This window comes from Thalassophryne amazonica, chromosome 3, assembly GCF_902500255.1.
Source record: "Thalassophryne amazonica chromosome 3, fThaAma1.1, whole genome shotgun sequence".
NCBI classification, from domain to species: Eukaryota; Metazoa; Chordata; class Actinopteri; order Batrachoidiformes; family Batrachoididae; genus Thalassophryne; species Thalassophryne amazonica.
This window is the reverse complement of record NC_047105.1, coordinates 102364451-102388277: the sequence shown is the minus strand read 5'-3', so window position 1 is coordinate 102388277 and position 23827 is coordinate 102364451. Positions and strand designations below refer to the sequence as shown.

General features: G+C 42.1%; 2 protein-coding genes across 3 annotated transcripts in view; both read left to right on the top strand.

Moving 5' to 3' along the window:
- Nucleotides 1–15169, top strand: part of eogt (EGF domain-specific O-linked N-acetylglucosamine (GlcNAc) transferase) — a 54485-nt gene extending 39316 nt beyond the window's left edge. Inside the window, exons 12-16 of the mRNA XM_034167180.1 lie at nt 7480–7548; nt 7881–7942; nt 8138–8257; nt 12554–12656; nt 12923–15169. Coding sequence (XP_034023071.1) covers nt 7480–7548; nt 7881–7942; nt 8138–8257; nt 12554–12656; nt 12923–13069 — 501 coding nt within the window. The 3' untranslated portion in view covers nt 13070–15169. The remainder of the gene's footprint in view (nt 1–7479; nt 7549–7880; nt 7943–8137; nt 8258–12553; nt 12657–12922) is intronic.
- Nucleotides 15170–21726: 6557 nt separating this feature from the next.
- The window catches only part of LOC117507333 (chemokine-like protein TAFA-4), a 218096-nt gene continuing 215995 nt past the window's right edge, over nt 21727–23827 (top strand). The window contains exon 1 of one of the 2 annotated variants that reach the window (XM_034167179.1): nt 21727–22060. The gene's annotated coding sequence lies outside the window, so the exon portion shown is untranslated. The remainder of the gene's footprint in view (nt 22061–23827) is intronic. The other variant, XM_034167175.1, reaches the window with a different exon arrangement.

Sequence of the window (23827 nt, the reverse complement as noted above, 5' to 3'; positions counted from 1 at the left end):
TAAGTGAGCAAAGCGATGAATGCGTATGATCGGTGATCCACAAATGCAGAATTACACTTCACAAACAGAATTTTCAGTTTTGCAATTTTTTTAACAAATAAAAAAATGAATAATAATATAAATAAATAATAAAAAAAATACGTACATGACACTCTGGAAAATATGCTACCTTAACACATATAACACCTTAAATCTGTTAATCATTGACTTAAAGTAACTAAATGTTTAATATTAACTTTAAATAAAATATACGTTTGATAATGTGACTCGCTGCTCTTTCTTCTGCTTATTATTTCATTGTTAGTGAATAAGGTATGGTTGCCATACATGCAAAAAATGTGTGTCTGACAGAAAAGTCAAACCACGTTACATCACCACAGACACTGGGATCTTATGCAGACTTCAGACATATCAAAACAGGTCCTAACCAACAATTTTATAATTAAAATGTCATATTGTGTGATAGTTTTGCTCTTTAGCATTCCATAATGGGCAATTCCATGAGATGTAACGTCCGTTTTCACTTTTAGTGGTCCTGTTGTGATGTAGCCATCCCAGGGAATTATGGTTTAACCATTATTTATTAATCTGATTGAGAATAATAAGACTTTGTGACAGCTACACTCAACAAAAATATAAACGCAACACTTTTGGTTTTGCTCCCATTTGAGATGAGATGTATGAGATGAACTCAAAGATCTGAAACTTTTTCCACATACACAATATCACCATTTCCCTCAAATATTGTTCACAAACCAGTCTAAATCTGTGATAGTGAGCACTTCTCCTTTGCTGAGATAATCCATCCCACCTCACAGGTGTGCCATATCAAGATGCTGATTAGACACCATGATTAGTGCACAGCTGTGCCTTAGACCGTCCACAATAAAAGGCCACTCTGAAAGGTTCAGTTTTGTTTTATTGGGGGGGATACCAGTCAGTATCTGGTGTGACCACCATTTGCCTCATGCAGTGCAACACATCTCCTTTGCATAGAGTTGATCAGGTTGTCAATTGTGGCCTGTGGAATGTTGGTCCACTCCTCTTCAATGGCTGTGCGAACTTGCTGGATATTGGCAGGAACTGGTACACGCTGTCGTACCCCACCGCCACCATGGGCCACTCGATCCACAACATTGACATCAGAAAACCGCTCACCCACACGACGCCACACACGCTGTCTGCCATCTGCCCTGAACAGTGTGAACCGGGATTCATCCGTGAAGAGAACACCTCTCCAACGTGCCAAATGCCAGCGAATGTGAGCATTTGCCCACTCAAGTTGGTTACGACGACGAACTGGAGTCAGGTCGAGACCCCGATGAGGACGACGAGCATGCAGATGAGCTTCCCTGAGACGGTTTCTGACAGTTTGTGCAGAAATTCTTTGGTTATGCAAACCGATTGTTTCAGCAGCTGTCCGAGTGGCTGGTCTCAGATGATCTTGGAGGTGAACATGCTGGATGTGGAGGTCCTGGGCTGGTGTGGTTACGCGTGGTCTGCGGTTGTGAGGCTGGTTGGATGTACTGCCAAATTCTCTGAAACGCCTTTGGAGACGGCTTATGGTAGAGAAATGAACATTCAATACACGAGCAACAGCTCTGGTTGAAATCCCTGCTGTCAGCATGCCAATTGCGCGCTCCCTCAAATCTTGCGACATCTGTGGTATTGTACTGTGTGATAAAACTGCACCTTTCAGAGTGGCCTTTTATTGTGGGCGGTCTAAGGCACACCTGTGCACTAATCATGGTGTCTAATCAGCATCTTGATATGGCACACCTGTGAGGTGGGATGGATCATCTCAGCAAAGGAGAAGTGCTCACTATCACAGATTTAGACTGGTTTGTGAACAATATTTGAGGGAAATGGTGATATTGTGTATGTGGAAAAAGTTTTAGATCTTTGAGTTCATCTCATACAAAATGGGAGCAAAACCAAAAGTGTTGCGTTTATATTTTTGTTGAGTGTAGATTACAGCAAGACCATTGAAAGTGGAAACGGACGTTACAGTCTCATGGAATAACCCATATGCCTCTTCAAAGGTGCTCATGCTGTATTCATCCTCTCCTCTCCTTTGTGCATTTCTATATGGACAGTAATCTAGACTGCAAACTATGAATCATGTTCTATCACAGGACAGGGATCTCTCCTGGATCACATCTATCTGAAAACCCAAAAGGAAGTGTGATTGTAATTCTTTGGGATGTAATAATGTATTCAAGGATTTCCTTGAAATTTTCAACCCAAATTTAAGTTCTGATAGGATTGTTTACATTTGATGGCGCTGTGCCATGACGTGCTATGATGTCACACTCACTCAGCTCAAATTGAAATTATTGCAAATCTGATTCAAATCTGGTATCACTGATTGACTGTCCACATTACACACAAGTGACAAAATCTGATCTATGTGTCATGTGGCAGAAGCTCTGATCTACATCACACTGACAAAATGAGGAACCTTGGGGGAATTTTTGATCCTATGTTGTCCTTTGACCTCCACATTAGAGATATTACGAGGACTGCTTTCTTCCACCTGCGAAATAGAGCAAAGATTCGTCCTATCGTGTCTATGGCTGATTCATGCATTTGTCTCTTCTTGACTGAACTTCTGTAATGTTCCACTTTCTGGTTTACCGCAGTTCAGCTTTAGGGGTCTCCATTTGGTTCAAAATGCTGCTGCCAGACTCTTGACAGGAAGCAGAAAGTTTGACCACATTACACCCATTTTGACATCTCTTCACTGGCTTCCTGTCTCTGTGAGGTCAAATTTTAAGTTTCTGCTATTGACCTATAAAATTATTCATGGACTAGCATCTCCCTACGTAGCTGACCTAGTCAAACCCAGTGTATCGGCATGGGCTCTGCGTTCCCAAGGTGCAGGGGCTACTTTGTGTCCCTAGGTTGAATAAAAAGTCTGTGGGTCACAGAGCGTTCTCTTAATGTGCCCCTGTTTTGTGGAATGATGTCCCTATGGAGATAAAACAGATTCTGCAGAGACATTCAAGTCTAGACTTAAGATGCATTTATTCTCCCTTTCGTATGGCTAGCATACTAGTATAGCATGGAACTATGCTTCCTGTCCTTTTAAGTTCAGTTGATTACTGATGGAATGGGTCTCTGCCTCAACTTTATCTAAATTCGGGGTCTGTTAGTGAAGCTTAGGGCTAAGGGCAGGCAATCACCTTAGTATTTTCTCTGCTTTGCTGTTGATTTAATGTTTATTAATTATACCTTAGGTATGGTTTTTCTGGTCGAATTATTCTGCTCTTTTTCTCTCTGTCTGAGGTGCGTAGGAAAATACACAAGAGTAGCGTCTGTGGACATTGGGATGCTGAACTGACGGTGGGATCTCATGCTTGAAATTGTTGCAGCAGATGTTTTTTTTTTTTTTTCCAGACTTCATAAAACTTTGTTAAACTTTGTGAAAACCTTGTAACTGTTAAGCCTCGGTCCCACCAAATAATGAAGGCTGAAGAAGGAGCCACGCATGGGTGTGGGGTGATTATTTGAAGCATGACCCACGTTTTCATCTTAACACGTATCCACTATGAAGGTGCCACTATGTCCCTCTCTGTACCCCGCATGTGCCGCGTAGCAGCCTCTAGTGAGCCACAACTGGCCTGTCATTACAGCCTCGAATGGCTCGCATCAGCCACACTAAGCCACGTAGTGCCATGATAGCGCCATGATAACGCCATGTTGGCGCACGTTTAGGCATGTGTTTGGTCCAAACCTCCAGCCCTCCCACACCTGGTCCCTTCAAAGTGTGGGTTTTCAATTCACAGATTCACAGCAGCATTTAAAGATGTCCCTTCTTTTTTTTTTTTTTAATGCAGTCCAAAAATAGACACTCCATCACAGTTCCGCAGTTGTGCACTGTGCGCCAGGCTGCAGTCCACCTGTAATGCTCCAGACCAGCTAGACCCGAACCACAGGTTCCTGGAGAGCCGCCTCTGTGCTCCTCACTGGCTCCGCGGCTCTCTAGCTTTTTTTTTTTTTTTTTGCGGCTTTAAACACACAAAAAATCGTGCAAAATCGCTCTTTTGCACGTGCGCTGCTGTTGTCCTTTCATGGACAGCCGCCTCTCTGCTCTTTCTGACTTCCTTTCCCTCCGTGGCTTGCTGGCTTTACTTTTTCCCTGGCTTTAAGCACAATCATTTTTACAACGTGATTCCACTTTTGACTTTGTGTTCGTCTGTTTATTTCTGCAAAAGCGCTCTTTTGCACGCGGTGCCTTTCTGCATACAGAATGAGGTGGCCGTTTTATTATATACACCTGTGGATCATTTTCAATATATATATTTCTTTATTTCTTCCGCGGCTTACAAGTCACCATGATACAACTTTTAACTTTGTGTTATGTCTTCAAAGTCGGTCTGCACAGCTCCTGCTCTTAGCTGCTCCACTGGAGTTATTATCTTCCATGGCTTTAAACACACATCCACTTTCACGCAGTCACCCAAATTTTAACTTTGTGTTCGTCCAATATTGACTGAAATGTCACTCTTTTGTGAGCAGGCGTTCTGCCTAAATGCTCGTTTGAAGCGTGATGAGGAGTCACTACTGCCTCAGTGCGCACACACAGCGGAGCTCATGTGATACATTAATTCCAGAAGTGATTACAGGTATTTTCGGCATCCAAGGTTTGACAGAAAATGATTAATCCACTACAAAATAATTATTTTATATAGAGTCCAGCGCACCGAGCAGGTGGAATTTGATTCGCAAAGAGGAGACCCGCTCCAAAAATAGCCTCTCAGGTCTTGCCTCAGTGCGCACACACAGTGATCCATTAACAAGATATTAAATCAACATACTTTTACATACAACAGACATCAACATACAGACATACTTTTATAGCAAGGAACTGTTTTATCAAGCTATAAAAAACATTAAAAATAATTACCTTAAGCTGCTCAAAATACATCCCACATGGAGCAGGAAAGAGAGGAAAAAAAAGTGTCCAGATGAAACAGTCCTCTGTGATGCCTGAAGTGATTAGAAGTGTTTTCAACATCCAAGGTTTGGCAGAAAATGATTAATCCACTACAAAATATATAGAGTCCAGCGCACACAGCAGGTGCAATTGTGTGCGCAAGAGGAGGAGCCGCTCCAAAAATAGCCTCTCAGGTCCTGCGAAGGTGCCAGGCACACGGATAATGGACTTTTTGCAGACTCGTAAGCACCACGCAAATGCCTCTAAGCCGTCGCAGTAACTCGAACACAAAGTGCGCCACGCTGTTGTTGCTAAATTTTGAACATCTTGAAATTAGCGCCACGCTCAGAGAGGAGCCTCGTTAACTGAAGATAATGCCTCTAAGAGCCACTCTGAGCCACTATAATGCCACGATAGCTCACGAAACAAAAAAAACAGGGTGCGTGGCTCCTTCTTCATTCCTTCACTTGGTGGGACCGAGGCTTTAGAATGACCTAAGCAGTGGGTCACCCCTTTGTCTGGTATGCTTGAGGTTTCTTTTTCAATATAATGAGAGGGAATTTTTCCTTACAACTATCACCTGTGTGCTTGCTCTAGGGGTTGGTAAGGTTAGACATTAACTGTGTGAAGTTCCGTGAGGCAGCTTTGTTGTGATTTGGCACTATATAAATGAAATAAATTGAATTGCTATTAGGGATGTTCTGATCAGGCTTTACTGATCAGCCTTGAGTGCCGATCGCCGATACCAATCACATGGTTTTGGCTGTAAATTTTTTTGAGTGCTAAGCAGGGGTGGTGGCCAAGTGGTTAATGCGCATAAACATTGCATAAATCAAATGTCAAGTAAAATGGATATGTTCAAAGCCAAATGCATACTGCATTCAAATAAACTATCATACATTCCTAAATCAAAAGCACCTGAGAGCATGGCTTCTGTTTTGTGCATGAGCAAATTCTGTTGTGCATCGTCAAAGAATTAACAAGTATTTACCTTTTCTTTCTTTACATCCTGGTGGCACGTAGCAGGTCATCAAATGATTGTCTTCCACCAATGAGAGAGGCTGGTCATCTAACCCAATGAATTCAATTATTTTTCGAGTTGTTTGCTTAGCCTTCTAAATAAACTCCAGTAATAAAAGTGCATTACAACAATTCACAAAAATCCTAAATTAGGGTGATTTTTATTTTTATTTTTTTAATATAATGGACTAGTGTTTTATTATACTTTCCAACACTGTGGGTCAGCAGTCCATGTCCATCTGTTGTTTTCTTTGTCCAAACTGCATCACATATCATCCAGTATGTCTGTTGCATATTTATTTGTCCATCATGTTTATTTTGCAGTATAAATGTCTGTATGTCACACACCACAAGCTATGTGCCTCCTGCAACAATCCACTGTTCACTTCTGCATCTGTATCCATCTGATGTTTTCTGTTCAGAATGCTTCAATTAACATCCAGTATGATGCCCATCACACATTTATCTGTCTTCCTTGCTTATTTTTGGAAATTAAGTCACCCACAGGGAAGCACATTGTTAAAAAAGTATCTTCCACATACAGAACAAAAGCTAGATTTGTACTCTCATGTATCTTATGCTCTGAGAAAAATGGTAACATGTTTACTTGTAGTTCCAAAAAGACTCATGTACTGCACTTTCCCAGCCGTGCACACACCTCAGTGTCCATCTCCCTGGGCAACAACTCTGGCACTCATCACAGGTGTATAGCTGATCCAAAGTTTGAAGTGCTGGACTGTCTTTACGGCCACAAAAGCTGATAACCTCTTTCATCCTGCTGAGTACGTCATTGAGTATTCATGGCCTCGTCTGGAAATATGCTAAGAGGCTTTTCAGTGAGACTTGGGGCTGCTAGTGATAGCAAGCTGGCGTCTGAATGAGAGGTCTTCTCGGCCCTGATCTCTTCCCTCAGCTCCTCCTTTCATCCCCAGATTAATGGCACAGTCAGACACTCACGCTGCTGTTCTTCTCTATCGTGTCCTTTTCATCTGCTGTTCACGCCATCTCCCCTATCTCCCCATCTTTATCATTTCCTCTGGACTTGGTTACGGTGGTTTAAAAAAAACTGAACTTTAGGTCCTCTGCTGATGACATACTCTGGCTGCATGTTGTTAGACCGGTTTATTGTTTCACTATCATTACTTTGATTGAATGATAGTGAATTATTGATGATTATTATATATTCTCAATTGTACCCACATTTTTAGCCACACACACGACACTCCAGAAAGCTTCAGTCACACTTTCAGGACACAAGGTGGCAGTAGAAGACTGTAGAAAAAGAATGCATCAGTAGTAACAGCACATTTAGGATGGGAAAAAAAACTCCCAAAAAGATTCCACTTTAAGTTTCATTCCAGATAGTTTTTAAACTGGTTACGTGAGTTATTGTTTTGCCTTTTATATCAGACAGTGGAACTAGAAGCTCTTTAGTTATTTTGAATGAGCATCATGTGTTCCCAGATGCCTATCTTCTGTGTCCTTGGCTGATTGATTATTGGGTGCATTGCTGTTTTCAGGAGGGCTGTGTTCGTGTCACCCTGCTGGCTCGCAGTACAGAATACAGAAGGATATTAAACCAAGTGGAGGTGAGTCCAGTACCACGCTCACCCATCTGTCCCTTTCTTGCACTCAGACTCTTCGAAACCCTGTCTTCCTTTTTCTTTCTTTATTTTCCCTCTTTCCACCTCTTTCTCTCTCTCTCTCTCTCTCTCTCTCTCTCTCCACCTCTTCACCCTTTACCCCTCCTCCACTCAGCCAATCCTCCTTTCCACCATTGATTTGCTGCCCGCCTCTGTTAAGTGCCGATTTAAAATCTTGTTTGCTGTAAACTGTAGAAGTATAAAAAGCTTGTAATTTATATGGTCGGTGTCCATATTTGTTTGCTTTCATTGATCAGTTAACACTGCTGTTTTTACAGCTGATAAATGCCCTCAAGACCATGCCTTTACTGGAGGTCAATGTCGTGGACTACAAATACAAGTGAGTTATGGAGAACTCGTCACATTAGGGGAAATTCATTGCAGCATAGCTGCGGTCAGGCCTGTGGCAGCACGCCATAAAAATAAGAAAAGGAAATCACTTGTTGTGTAATGTAGTAGTGGTGAGCCGCGAGAATGAGTCGGAGGTAATGTTTAACACAGTGAACGCGATTGATGACTCATGTCTGGATTTTAGGGATGTCCCCTTTTTGGACCAGCTGAGGATCACTCACAACTCTGACATCTTTATCGGGATGCACGGGGCTGGTCTTACCCACCTCCTTTTCCTTCCTGACTGGGCTGTCATCTTTGAGCTGTGAGTGAATCTTAATGTATGCCTGTGTGTGTACTTCACTTCTTCATGTTGTAGGGACAAAAATGGTTTTTAGTGGTTAACTTTTGAAGGTTAAAGTGACATTGAAACAGTTGAGAGAGCATCTCTAACTTCTATAAATTGATGTACATGCATTTCCAACTGGTTTTGTGCAGAACTTCATGTTTGCATTGATTTGAGTATGTGCAGGATTTAGTGAACACAGAGGAACACAGATTCCTGGGTAGGTAACGTTGACTGACACTCCTAATCCAGAAGACACATGGCCCAAAACTTCATACGGTGGGGAAACCTAGTATTAGATTATACATATAAATTTTGGAATAACTTGGGCTGAGGTTGCAGCCCTTGTTCAGTGATGATGTAATGTACAGAGTCAACAATGATTGAAGTGGCTTTGTTGTTAAAATCCTGACTGGTAGTAAGCTAAAAGTTCATAGGGTGAAGAAACATAGTGTATGAATATCCATATTGATTTTGGAATAAATTAGGTAAGTTTATTCATTTTCTGTACCCACTTACTCCAGGCAAGGCTCACGGGGGTGGGGTTCTGGAGCGTATTACAGCAGTCATTCATAAGTTATAGTGTTGAAAATAAAATATGATGAACAGACAGATGCACAGATGGACTGTGATTCACTATCCCTTATCCTAGCATGGCTGGTGGGGAATAAAAACTGCAGCACCAAGGACTCTATCTTTGTCTTTTTCACACCTAGTACCCTTGTCATATAAATAGTGAGTACATTTGTGCACCCGTAGGTGTGTAAATAGAAAAAATAAGGTGTGATAAGAGGTGGGGGAGGTGATGGTCTAGTGGTTAAGCGTTGGGCCTGAGACCAGAGGATCCTCGGTTCAAATCCCAGCCTGACCGGAAAATTACTAATGGCCCTTGGGCAAAGTCCTTAATCCCCTAGTTGCTCCCGGTGTGTAGTGAGTAGCTTGTACGGCAGCACAAGGGGTGAATGTGAGGCATTACTGTGTTAAGCGTTTTGAGCATCTGATGCAGATGGAAAAGTGCTATATAAAATGCAGTCCATTTATCAGATACAGTACAGGTGGAAAGCTATCTGCAGAATCTGAAAATTATTGCACCAAAAACCAGCAAAGACTTGGTCTAAAGGCACGTGTAGAGTAGTTATGGTATTTTTGGGATGTAATATTCACATGTGCCTGACATAAAGTGGTTTGCAGTAGCCTGACAAACCACACCCATAATTCACCTCACGAATAAATTATTCACAGCTACTTCCTCTTGGCAAAAAGAGGCTGGGCCAGCCACTGCCTTTTTTCTTGTTTGGAGTGGGTTTTATGCGATAACTTATTGAGGACCGCCCAAGAGCCATTGGTATAAACAAACAAGATGGCTGCCATTGATATGGAGTGATTATTTGAAACAGCTCTAACTTCTCTTTTGAATGACCTAGACAATATCCAGTCTGTGAAAGAACAACAGCAAACAGCTCTAAATGCCTTCCTTTGTAGAAAGATGTTTGCCTTACTTCCCAACTGCACATTTGTTGACCCAAATCTTGTTGTCGCACTGCTCACATCACATGCTTCCTTTCACTGATTGGTTGTATGCCCATCCAATAGCAGGCTGGTTTGTCTGTATCCAGTAGTACTGGCCTCTGGAAATGATATGTGAATGGAGGGAACAGACTAATTCTCAGGCTAGGATCACAGGGCATGTACACCCTGCTTGTATACACAGTGAAACAGAATTGAAAACAACCATTAATTGAAATAAAAGTAAAGACTACTATAAAAATATAAAATTTCATCTTACTGCTTCACTCTTTCACCTCGGGGAGCTTTGGCGGCTGCTTTCTGCTGCCATGCTGTGATGAATTGATGCAGATACAGTGAGGAAAATAAGTATTTGAACACCCTGTGATTTTGCAAGTTCTCCCACTTAGAAATCATGGAGGGGTCTGAAATTTTCATCTTAGGTGCATGTCCACTGTGAGAGACATAATCTAAAAAAAAAAGTCTGGAAATCACAATGTATAATTTTTTAAAATAATTTATTTGTATGTTACTGCTGCAATTAAGTATTTGAACACCTGTGAAAATCAATGTTAATATTTGGTACAGTAGCCTTTGTTTGCAATTACAGAGGTCAAACGTTTCCTATAGTTTTTCACCAGGTTTGCACACACTGCAGCAGGGATTTTGGTCCACTCCTCCATACAGATCTTCTATAGATCTTTCAGGTTTGGAGTTTCAGCTCCCTCCAAAGATTTTCTATTGAGTACAGGTCTGGAGACTGGCCAGGCCACTCCAGGACCTTCAAATGCTTCTTACGGAGCCCCTCCTTAGTTGCCCTGGCTCTGTGTTTGGGGTCATTGTCATGCTGGAAGACCCAGCCATGACCCATCTTCAATGCTCTTACTGAGGGAAGGAGGTTGTTTGCCAAAATTTCACAATACATGACCCCATCCATCCTCCCTTCAATACAGTGCAGTCGTCCTGTCCCCTTTGCAGAAGAGCACCCCCAGAGTATGATGTTTCCACCCCCATGCTTCACGGTTGTGATGGTTTTCTTGGGGTTGTTCTCATCCTCTAAACATGGTAAGTGGAGTTGATTCCAAAAAGCTCTATTCTGGTCTCATCTGACCACATGACCTTCTCCCATGCCTCCTCTGGATCATCCAGATGGTCACTGGTGAACTTCAAACTAGTCTGGACATGTACTGGCTTGAGCAGGGGACCTTGCTGCCCTGCAGGATTTTAAACCATGACAGCATCATGTGTTACTAATGTAATCTTTGTGACTGTGGTCCCAGCTCTCTTCAGGTCATTGACCAGGTCCTCCTGTGTAGTTCTGAGCTTTCTCAGAATCATCCTTACCCCACAAAGTGAGATCTTGCATGGAATCCCAGACCGAGGGAGATTGACAGTCATCTTGTGTTTCTTCCACTTTCTAATAAATAATCATAACAGTTGTTGAGTGTGTGAACAGGTGTCTTTTATACAGGTAACAAGTTCAAACAGGTGCAATTAATACAGATAAAGAGTGCAGAATAAGAAAGCTTCTTAAAGAAAAATGAACAGGTCTGTGTGAGCCAGAATTCTTGCTCGTTGATAGGGGTTCATTACTTATTTGCAGCAGTAACATACAAATAAATTATTAAAAAAATCATACATTGTGATTTCCAGATTTTTTTTTTGATTATGTCTCTCACAGTGGACATGCACCTAAGATGAAAATTTCAGACCCCTCCATGATTTCTAAGTGGGAGAACTTGCAAAACCGCAGGGTGTTCAAATACTTATTTTCCTCACTGTACATTAACTCACCAGAACACCTGTCTCTTTATTCCCCTTTCTAAACAGGTGTGTACTAGCTTCCAGTGCACCCTGACTCTTTAAGGGGACGACAGATGACACATTGGTTTATTACATTTTATGACCAAAATACATACATGACTAAGTCACTAAATACAACCCCTTCATTTGTAATCTTGGCAACCTTTGTTGCACGTCTCTCCTTGTCGCTATTGCCCCACATCCTGTCATATAATGTCAAATAAAGCTAAAAACAAAACAAAAAAAATGACAATAAATAAGTGATACGCAAGTGATGTGTTTGTGTGAAAATGATCAGTAGCATTTTCAGGTTGTTTTCAAAAAGATTTTTGTCCATACTGTTAACAAAGTTGCGAGTATCTTCTCCTCCCTGTCTGTCTATCAGTCAGTCACCATCAAACAAAAGTGTGGATCACAGTCTGATAAAGAGAAAGGGAGGCACAACCAAAGTGGTCAGACCTCCTTTCTGCCCTCTTCTGCTCTTCACCTCCCCTTTTCAAAAGCAGTCAAACTCCCTGCCAATAAACTCAGTGAGACGTCATTGACAGTATTGACTTTGGATTGTGAGTCCTTCAGTATGCATTGAGAACTCATGGGAGGTTTTCTTTTTGTGCCAAGAGAGCGCTCCTTCTCAATTTCGCAGTATGTGCAATTTACCGGTTCACTCATGTTTATGTATTGCTTTTGAGCCAATCCTTTTGAAGTTTTGAGGAATAAATAACCAGTTAAATGAATAAATACATTTAGATGAAAGAGAAAAGGCAGCGGTCACACTTGTTGGTAGAATGTCACAGCAGCAGGTTGCATGTCCGTGCGTGTGTGTGTGTGTGTGTGTTAGTGTACAGTGCACAAACAGAACCACAGTGCATGCACAGGGCGAAAAAGATGGACCATGACAGTGAAAGTGAGGCAGAGTGAGGAACACAGGGTTAGCACTTTAAAAACACCTGCATCTGTCCCTCCCAGATATAATTGTCAGGACGAGAGCTGCTATCGAGATTTGGCTCGGCTGCGGGGCATTCGATACGTGACTTGGCAGAAAATGGACAAAGTGGTCCCACAGGACAAGGTAGGGGAAACTCCCGCAACAACCATCAGCTCCAAGGCACCTCAGCCTCAGCTTTCTCACTTTATCTCACTGACACACACATACTTACATGTTCACGCTCACGTTAAATTGTGTGGATTTATTGGCTGTGCTAAAGAAACTCAACCTCGCGCTCACTTTGTCTTTTTTCCATCTTTCAGTGATTAAAAACTGAGAGGACTCCTGGTTAGAGAAATTCTTTTGTGTGCTGTGCTTTCAAGGGTTTTTCGTCTTCTCACACTGTACAGGGTCACCATCCCACCCTTGGGGCCCATCCAAAGTTTACCAACTACTACTTTGATGTGGAGGAGTTCATGCGCCTGACGCTGGAGGCAGCCAATCATGTCACACACCATCCCAAATGGCAGCGTCGTTCCCCCCATGACGAACTCTAGGCCTCATAAGAGTGAGGGGGGGGGGGGGGGGCAGTGCAGACATCTAGCTGTGAAAAATATCTTTAGGTATGACTGTTTCACAGCTGCCTACAGACACGAAGAAGTGTTTTGTTGTCATTATCTGACATCCTGATATTGGCGGTGTAATTCGCAAGTGCTGTTTATCATTGAAGTTACCTCATCCACCGGTGGGATCTCATTGGTCCTGCAGAGTATTTGTCACTTTCCAGTCTGAAGGGCCTCTGCCAGCACTGATTTGATCAGTCTGCATGAGTCTACGGAGGACAACTTCCACCACTTTCATTAATGTCAAATCAGTGAAAGGACAAGTTGTGTACTGCTGATAAGATGTATCCTATGTTTCTTCATTACCGCTGCTACGTCGACTTCATTCTGAGTTGACAAAGTTAATGAGCAGCTTTTACGGCGACCCTTCACATGCAACGTCTTGTCACATTTGATCAGCGTCACCTTGTCGTGAACCTCTTCTGAGCTGCTGACAATCACCCACGAGTTCTGAGCGCGTCCAGTGTACAACGCAACATGGCAACACTTACAGGCTGGAGTCATGCTCATGCTTGGCAGTTAAGGTATTATTTTTTTTAATTTACATTAATCACAAACACTTTTAAGTCTTAAACAAGAAGAGGTAGTAAAGCATGGTCGGCACTGTTGTTGCCAAAAGGCATTTTCAATTTGATCAGTATTATGCATTTGTTTGCACGATTGTGTTTTCATACAAGTTATTTTAAAAACTTTGAAAGCACAATTGTTAAACTAAACAGTAAGAATGTATTGGCCCAGTACCAAAACCCACTTGCACTGCCATGTTTGTTGTTACATTTTGAAAAGGTGTCAAAGTTTTGATTGTACCAGTGATGTGTGTAGATGTAAAACAGGTCTGTTTTCTGTTATTATGCCTAGTGTCTGTTTATCTCAACTGTAAATTGTGAGGAAAAAAAACAAGGTTAAGTTATTTAATGGTCCATCATACTATGAACCATACAGTTGCAGACATTCAAAGGTTTAAATTCACCCGAGCAAAATCTTTCAAACTCAATTTTCCCAACTGCACATATTCCTTTTTTTCCAAACATGTTTTAAGTACATTAGTATGCCTACTTTATTTCCATATATAGTTATTCAGTAATAATAATTACAAGATAGAGTTCTTTCTGTTTTTATTTGCAGATGTGTCACCATAAATTCCCCAAGATAAATGTCTGTTCAAACAACTCAGGATGTTTCCAAATTTACTGGAATTATTTCTTGACGCCTCTCAGCAGGGGTGGTGGCCAAGTGGTTAGTACGCTTGGTTTCAGTGCAGGAGGTTATGGCTTCAAACCCCATCTCTGTAATTATGGAGTTGTCAGGAAGGGCATCCGGCCAAAACTTGTGCCAAATCAACATGCAGATCCATCTTGGATCTTCTGTGGTGACCTCGAGTGAAAGGAAGCAGCTGAAGGTACTTACTATTTGTGAAAGACTGTCATAATTTGGGCTAATCAGGGAACCTTTAGCTGTATTTAAAGGCTGACACAAAGAACCAGTGACTTCTTGTTTTGAAGAGCAGTAAAAAAAAATTGAAGAATTAAAGCAAGGCTTCAGAATTTTGGATCTCCACAAGTCAGGTTGTTTTTCGGGCGGCATTTCCAAATCATGCATGATACTGTGATACCAACTGTACAGTCTGTTATGCAAAAATATCAGAAACTTAGGACTCTACCGATCATATAACTGAGGAAGGAGGTCCAAATTAGCACCCAGGAATAAAAATACTTTTGTTGGTCCAAGAAATTATTAGGGTTACTGTTAAGCAATTGATGGAGTTGGCTGCATCATATAAAAATGTGACATCATCAGGGATTAAAGTTCTCCGCTGCTACAGTGGATTGTGGTTTTTAATTTTATCAAAGAATGATGTAGGTTGTGTTATCAATTTTGGTTAAAGGCAAAGAAAAGGTGAAAATACAAATACAACACACATTAAGCAGTACAACTTAGGGTAATGGGGTGAGAAAATAGTCTTCAAAAAAAACTTTCAGAATGCATCCCTGGACATCAAAAACCTGAGCCTTGAGCAGCCCCCAGACCCCCTGCTGACAAATGTCCACTAACACCAAAAAAAACAACAACATCGCCTTAGTTTGCGGCCTTTTGGGCCGAGGTGAGAGTAGTGTGGTACCATGTTTGTTTGGTTTTTCCTAAGGAAGAACCTCACTTGTGGAAATCTAAAATTGTGCTCCAAAAACCTTTTCCCTTAATTCTTTAATATTTTTCCCTAAAACAGAAAACAGTGCATTCTGTAAGTATTCACAGCACTTAACTTTTTCCACATTTTATTTTAATTTACTCCTTTTGTTATTCCACTCACTCCATAATGACAACATGAAAAACTTTTTTTTTTTTTTTGGCAAATTTATTAACAATAAAAAAAACTAAAGCAGGGGTGGTGGCCAAGTGGTTAATGCACTTGGTTTCAGTTCAGAAGGTTCCGGGTTCAAATCCCACCCCTGCCACATTTCTCCATGTAATGTGGAGTTGCGTCAGGAAGGGCATCCGGCGTAAAACTTATGCCAATTCAACATGCAGATCCACCTTGGATTTTCTGTGGCGACCCTGAGTGCAAACAAGGGAGCAGCCGAAGGGACTTACTATTAACAATAAAAAACTACGAAGTCACATGTACATAAGTATTAACCCTTTTCTCAGTACTTTGTTGTTGCACCTTTGGCAGCAATTACAGCCTCAAGTCTTCTTGAATATGATGCCACAAGCTTGGTGCACCTATCTTTGGTTAGTTTTGCTCATTCCTCTTTGCAGCACCTCTCAATCTCCATCAGGTTGATGGGGAGCATCGGTGCACAGCCATTTTCAAACCTCTCCAGAGATGTTCAATGGGATTCAAGTCTGGGCTCTGGCTGGGCCACTCAAGGACATTCACAGAGTTGTCCTGAAGCCACTCGTTTGATGTCTTGGCTGTGTGCTTAGGGTCATTGTCCTACTGGAAGATGAACCATCGCCCCAGTCTGAGGTCAAGAGCATTCTGGAGCAAGTTTTCATCCAGGATGTCTCTGTACATTACTACATTCATCTTTCCCTCAATCCTGACTAGTCTCCCAGTTCCTCATCATCACAGCATGATGCTGCCACCACCATGCTTCACTGTAGGGATGGTGCCTGGTTTCCTCCAAATATGACACCTGGCATTCGCACCAAAGAATTCAATCTTTGTCCCATCAGACCAGAGAATTTTGTTTCTTATGGTCTGAGAGTCCTTCAGGTGCTTTTAGGCAAACTAAGGCCCTTTTCCTCTGACTGCTCAGTTTAGGCGGGTGGCCAGCTCGAAGAGTCCTGATGGATCTGTTCTTCTATTTACAGATGATGGAGGCCACTGTGCTCACTGGCACCTTCAAAGCAGCAGACATGTTTCTGTACTCTTCCTCAGATTTGTGCCTCAAGACAATCCTGTCTCAGAGGTCTACAGAGAATTCCTTTGACTTCATGCTTGGTTTGTGCTCTGACATGCACTGTCAATTGTGGGACCTTATATGTAGACAGGTGGGTGCCTTTCCAAACCATGTGCAATCAACTGGTGGACTCCAATTACGCTGTAGAACCATCTCAAGGATGATCAGTGAAAACGAGATGCACCGGAGCTGAATTTTGATCTTAATGGCAAGGGCTGTGAATTATGTACGTGATATCTTTTTTTCTCCCATTTTTAATACATTTGTAAAATCTCGAAAGAGACTTTTTCCACATTGTCATTTTGGGGTATTGTGTGTAGAATTTTGAGGAAAAAATGAATTTAATCTATGTTGGAATAAGGCTGTAGCAACAAAATGTGTAAAAAGTGAAGCACTGTGAATACTTTTCAATGCAGTGTATGTGCAGTTGAAGAAAATAGAATTTGAAGGTTTTGGTGAGCTGAATAATTACCTCTGCCAATGAAGTTGGAGGTGGTTATGTTTTCACCCCTGTTTGTTTGTCTGTTTGTGAACAGTCTGGGGCCAACAATTTTTCATGTAGCGTCATGAAATTTTTACTGAAGATTCATTTCCTGATAGGCAAAAACTGATTCAGTTTTCAAGGTCAAAGTCAGGAACAATCTTGGAAAATTGGAAAAAAATCCCTGTCTTTAACACTGAATTAATTTTCAAAAATTCATACCTCTGCCAAAAAAGATAACATTTCTTTTATATTTGAAAGTGTTATATAGGATGGTATGCATTATCGAATGACAAAGTTTGATCCGGATCTGATCCAGATTACAGATTTTGTGGCCATTTAAATTTAACGCTGAAAACTCCATTTAATGTATATTTTACATTATATCTTAATCATGCCCCAATCACTGTCATATTTGGAAGTGAGGTGCAGACTGGCACTCACCGTCGTGTAACAAATTGTGATCCAGATCTGATTTGGACTGTGGATTTTGTGGACATTAGAATTTAATGTTGAAAAGCCCCTTTGGTGTTCATTTTGCATTATATCTCAATCAAAAGTACCTCAATCACTCTAATTTTTCTGTTATGGATTTACTGACACCACCAAAATTGGATGGAGGTTCCAATTTTATGCCTGTTTGTCTATCTTCCAGTTATTAGTTGGAAACCAAGTGACAAAATGCAATGACAAATTGTGCATAGTAGAGATAACCAGTGTTCTGTAAAAATTATTTGAAAAAGAATTCAGAAACTGAAAAAGTTGACACCCCCCCCCCCCCCCCCCCAAAAAAAAAAAGCTGACAATGCCACAAAAACAAAATAAAAAAAGTTTGATTCAGGTGCATGAACTAATCACATACTCTGCCATTTGATCACATTTAATTTCGCTCATGAAAAGCCACTTCTAACAGGACTTTGACCTTGAATTTTTTTTTCCAAAGCAAAATTTTGTGGAATTGGAAACTAGTGTTGGCGAAGGTTTGCACTCTATGTGCACAGTGCTGTAGTTTAATTTAGCACTCCGTTGTTGCCTACATGATGACCATAATGTTTTCACACATAATGCTAAAATCATGTGAATCATGTGACCCACTTGTTTTATCTGTTTTCTCTTTGATACTTTTTCCAGTAGGCATTTTTATATTTTCTCAGAAATATTTGTGTTGTTTTGATAGATTCTGCCAATTTGATAGAATTTCCCTTTCCCAGAGGAAGCACATTTTCTGCAGATAGGACTGCACTGCTATTAGCTGTTTACCATTTCACAAGCCCTTTGAGTGCTGCATTTTAATTTTTGTGCTGTGGATTCATTTGAAAGGACAAGAGCACAATTTGCATCCAATGTGATGCAATGCAAAGAAGTATTTTGAGGGACTGAAAAATATTTCTTTTATTTATTTTAGCTTGGTGTCACATTTCTCACTGATGCAGTTGAACTGAGTCAGACATTTTTTGTTCAAGGCTTTGCTAGATGTGTAGATGAGTTCATATACTGAATGTGTGTATTATTTTTAAATAACTTCAAAATTATAAAGCTTTTTTTCATTATAATTTCAATAAATGTTTTGAAATCCACCCTGGGTGTGGGTAAGCTGGACTCTTGTCTGTTCTGTGCTTTGCCCTTTATTTTTAGTGGGGTCAGGTATGAAGAATGGAAAGGTGTTTTCACAATAGTGCATTAGTTCAGTTTTTACTGTCATAATAAATCGGGATGACCCCAAAAACCCACTTTTAGAGTTACTCATCATTGCCACTGGATGGCAGTACAACACCACACATGAAGTGAGACTGTTGTGGAGCTGCGTGGTCTTCTACAGTATGTTTGTGAAGAGTAGAACCAGAGAAGTTAAGGATTCACAGATTTATCCACTAATTTACAGCAACATTTGTTAAAGTGTCTTTGCTTAACTATAACAGCTCTTCTGTCTTGGGTGATGTTCTTACCTCGTGCATGCGGATGTTGTGTCTGAACTTTCTGAGTATTGACAGACACCGGGTCTGTCTGGGATGGACACTATTTATGGGCCTGCTCAGGTTACTGCCAGTGACCTCGTAAAGAAATGAAGAATCTCTATATGCAAGGGGATCAAAAGCAGAGGAACCAGGATGTCTGTTCTCATTAACCTTCATGTTGTCTCTGAATCAATGGCCAAGCTATGATTTTTTTTTTTTTTTCATGCACAAATCCTTTGATAAGTGGGGAAAAAAGCTTCCTCAGATAGATAAGGTATGAAGTGTGAAAAAAGAAAGCTTGTCCCACTGCGATCTCATTAATATGACCCACCTTCTTTGTGGCGCTCTGTGAAGGTCCTTTACCAGCCGTGCATGGGTGGCCATAATTTATTGTGCTGTATTTAAAATTGTGTTTTCCCCTCAGAAATATTAAATTACTTATGTTACCTTTAATACAAGACTCATGGGCTGAAGAATTGGGCTGCAGATGCACCAGGACAGAGAGCTCATTACAGGCAAACGCTGTGTTTTAATCATCAGGATGGAAACAGTCAGTAAAATCATTAGACCACATCTGTGCACATGCCAAATTTATAAACTAAATCTACACCTGCAGACAAGCCTGGTGGACTGTTTTATTTTGTGTGACATTACAGACTTTTCTGGAGATTTTAGTCTCTAATTTACAGAGCTATAAGTTGCTTATTGGGTAGTTTTATGTGTCCCAGTCCTGCACAGATTTATTTTCTTTCATTACCTCCATGTCTGAAGCTCGCGTGTGTTTTGGAAAGTGTCGATAATTTTCACCAAGAACACTAATGAATTAGTTTAAATACTACACAACCTCACCTTGAGCACATTTGCTGTATCACCACACAATGTGAAAATATTCAGTTAATTCAAGTTATATGATCTCTTCTGGGTGTTGATTATTGGGGGAAACAGTTCCAGAGGAGATCCTATGTCCCCAGGCCTCTGACACAGGACACACCAAGAGCACCTTAGCCTCTGTTCTTACTGTACATGTTCTGTCATATAGCAGGAGTGTGACAGGACGATCTGGTAGCCTTCAGCTTGACATTTTGAATTAACGTTGAGAAGGTGAAACAGTTCAGTGGCAAACACTCTTTAAAACAAACAAAAACGAACGTTTCTGTAACAACAGCTGGATGTTTTAAATTAAATTCTACACTGTTCAACCACAGTTTAAAGTCCAGCAAATGATTTTTTGTCCTCCGGGGAAGGGTGGGTAAGTGCTGAGGGCGTTGCATCCTTCATTCATCCCACTCCCTTGACAGGAGCTCGAGTGTGCGTGACACGGTGTGTTGTGTTTTATCCACTTTCTGTTTTTTATTTTGCAGATCAAACCCCTTTTGCTGATAATCCAGCAAACTGAATTAGTTATTTGAAAGAAAAAGAAAAAAACGCAGCTGGTGAGACCGTGGAGCTGTTCCTGGTGCTGAATTGATGCCGTCTGCTCTGGCGCTGTCCACGGAACTCAAGTTATCCTGTCTAAGTCAGTTCAATGTTTTTGCTTTTCGTTTGTTGGAATCTTGTCAGTAGAGCAGGTTAGTCACTGGGTTGGTGGATTTGATCCCTCAAATGCAGCTGAGTGTCAAAGTGTTTTTACGCAAAACGCTGAACTTCCAATGTGGAACAAAAACGTCAATATAAAGGTCCGAGGAGGCTTTAATCCAAATCGCTAAAGTTTATTCAGAAATGCCACATTTCGTGGAACATGGTGTTTTGTTTTTTTTTGCTGCAAATTACATCTTCAAAGCAAGATACATCCGAGGACCGCTCGTGATGACCCGTAGCAGGCCCTGAACCGTGTGCGCCAAAAGCCGCAAAACAAGTTAAACATCAGAATATATGTAATGTATGAGACACCGACCTCCATGTCTGAACTACTGCAAACACAGAGCCGAGCAATCAATCGCCATCACCACACCAGAATATTCCAGGGATAGAATAATTGATAGGCTGTCTCCTGGTGCATAACGGAGAGACGGCGGTGATTAAATTCTGTTTAACATCTCGGTTGGGGGGAGGAGGGGGTAAGTGTGGAAAGGGGGCGGGAGGGGGGGGGGGGATTTACAGCGTCCGCACGTATAGCCGAGCCCAGAATCGAGTATTGATATCCAGACACCATCTCTAACATGATCGAAGAGCAGAAGCGAGATGCGCTATTTTGCGTGGGAAGGGACTTCAAATCACGCGCAGTGGAGCTCCCGCCTGATCCAAACACACCGTGACCGCCGCAACCAGGGGCATCATTTAAATAACAAACAAACAAACCACTCTTTCGTCAAATCTTAAGTTACACATTTGAAGCAGTGTGACCAAATATAATCCAAATGTGAAAACTATTCTTCAGGGACTTCCTTAAAGACTTTTTGTTGAAAGCGCATCGAAGCGCGCAGGGAAAATTATTCTTTGTTGAGGAAACATTAGTTTGATAAGATAAAGTGCGTGCGTAAATCCTGTGACATCTGGCGGGTGCGTCCATAATTACCGTCATTACCTGTCATTCTTGACTACTTGTAAACTACATGACATCAGTGGGGGGGTAGCTGGGAGATGGTGAACTGGGCGGGCGCTGTTGCACGTGTTCTGAATGTTGAAGACGCGTTCGCGCTCGCATTCCTCATGTCCAATCGATCCCTGCTCAGGAGGAGCGACGGGAGCGCGGCGGCTCTCCAGTGGCTCAAAACGCGCGTGACTGACAGTCTCCTGGAGAGGATGAACTCCTGCGGAGCTCCGCACCCTCCCCCCATAAACCCCCAGCATCAGTCCTGAGTGTCTTTGGTGGAATTACGCACTCTTGGTGACTTTGTCCTCAGTCCTGTTTGTAGAATCGGGATCATGGCAGATTGGACCTCTTCGCTTTTGTGTTTTTGCACCCGGATCCGGAGGACTCCGTTGGGTCAGTAGCTCCTCTTCAGCCCTCCAAGTGTGTCTGCGCACCGGCTCTGAGAAGTGAACAGGACTGCTCACAGGACTGCCCCGTACAGGGTGGAAAATAAAACCAGAGGAGTTGCGCTCTGGATGTTGAGGGATCATGCCGTCGAGGGTATAGATTTGGGTAAGGGTCTTGGGTCTTTTTAAAATACGAAATCAACGCTTAATTTCAAATTTGAAATTCATTCTGTTTGCTTTATTTATGGCACACAGCCAAAATACTAATGAATGGAAGCTGGGGGGGGATATGGTGTCATAGAGGGATTTTGGCTGTAGATATGTGGAACATTTTTGATGATCACGGAGAGAAGCGGTGGAACCGAACTGAAACTTTGCTGCTGCTGTTGGCTCAAATTTACAGAGAAAAAAAAAATCTTTGAAAAGCTCCCCGATCGGTGATTCCACTCTCCCCGTTTTGGCTCGTGATTGCTAAGCGAAAAAAAAAAAAAAAAAAAAAAAAAGAAACAAGCAATTAAAAAAAAAAATCGATTGACGCGGCGTGAATTGTGCGTAAAACGGATGAGGAGAGATTGATGCGGGATTCACACTGTGAAGTTAAATAAGCTGTCGGCTGCTGCTTAGCGCCCATTGAGCGATCCGCGGGGCTGATCCGCTGACCGAGCTCTTTTCACGGGCTTCGCTTTTTCGCGTGCGTGATCGGCCGGGATCTCAGAGGAAAGCGCGCCGAGCACAGCGCGGATTTACGCGCGCCTGCGGGTTCTCTCTCCGGGCGGATTGCGCGCGGAGGTTTGCGATGCAAAAACCTAATGGGAACACTCTTTCGGGCGTACACGCGTGTAATCAACTTACACAGTCTTTCTATCTCTCTCGCACGCGTGCACAGAGGGGAAAATTACTTGGCGCATGTTAATGGGCGCAGTAATGAGACCCAACCCCTATCGTGTTGTAATTGTTAGTCATCCTTGTCTCCGCTCCTCCGCCTCTCTCTCTCTCTCTCTCTCTCTCTCTCTCTCTCTCTCTCTCTCTCTCTATCATCTGCTCTGCAATTTGTACTGTATTGAGATAGTGTAATTATTTCCTCATTGTTTGACACTCCACAGAGAGTGGTGTCATTACTGTGACACAGGCCACAGACAGAGAAGATCCGTCCACGGACTTGATTCTCATTGACAGTCACATTAACACAAGCAGCACTCTTAATCCTGAGATTACTCTCCTCAACCTGGCCTCTTGCCACGCCCCCCCCCCCCTCTCTTTGACACACACACCTGTGTGATGCCTTGCTTCCGCCCCCTGATGCCCCTCTTCCATCACCTACACAGCCTCCTCCTCACTTCACTCTTACTCCCATCAGGACCATTCCTCTATTCCCAGCAGCGGGACAGGCAGCATCCTCAGGGGGGCTTTCAGCTCTACATATCTGAACAGCTTCCAAAGTGCTTACCCCACAGAGGGTTTTTAGGAATGACTGACTGGGATTGAGCAAATGGATTGTGTGCATTTGTAATTGTGCGCTATAGGACGCGGCCAAGCAGAGGCGGCATGGAGGAGAGGCGAGAGAAATGAGCTGGAGAGAGAGAAGAAATATTTGTGAGGGATGAGCTGAGGGAACGGGAATTGTGTGTGTGTGTGTGTAATTATTTGTAAATAATTGGTGTAACTGCACACAGTGGAGTTTTTACGAGCGGGAGTGAACAGGCGAGGTGATGATTGGGTGTCAGGTGGAGTAAGAAGTGATCACCACCGTGAGCTCAGAACAGACTGCAGATATTCACAGCGTGTGATGAACGGATGCCTCCACACTGAGAAAACAGGACGAGGAAAGGGAGATGAAAGGAAGAGCATTCTTTTATTGCCAAAAAAACTGAGAAACGTGTCCACCAAGCTTTTCTTCTTCAACCACTTTTCTGCTTTGTGTCAGAGAACGTCA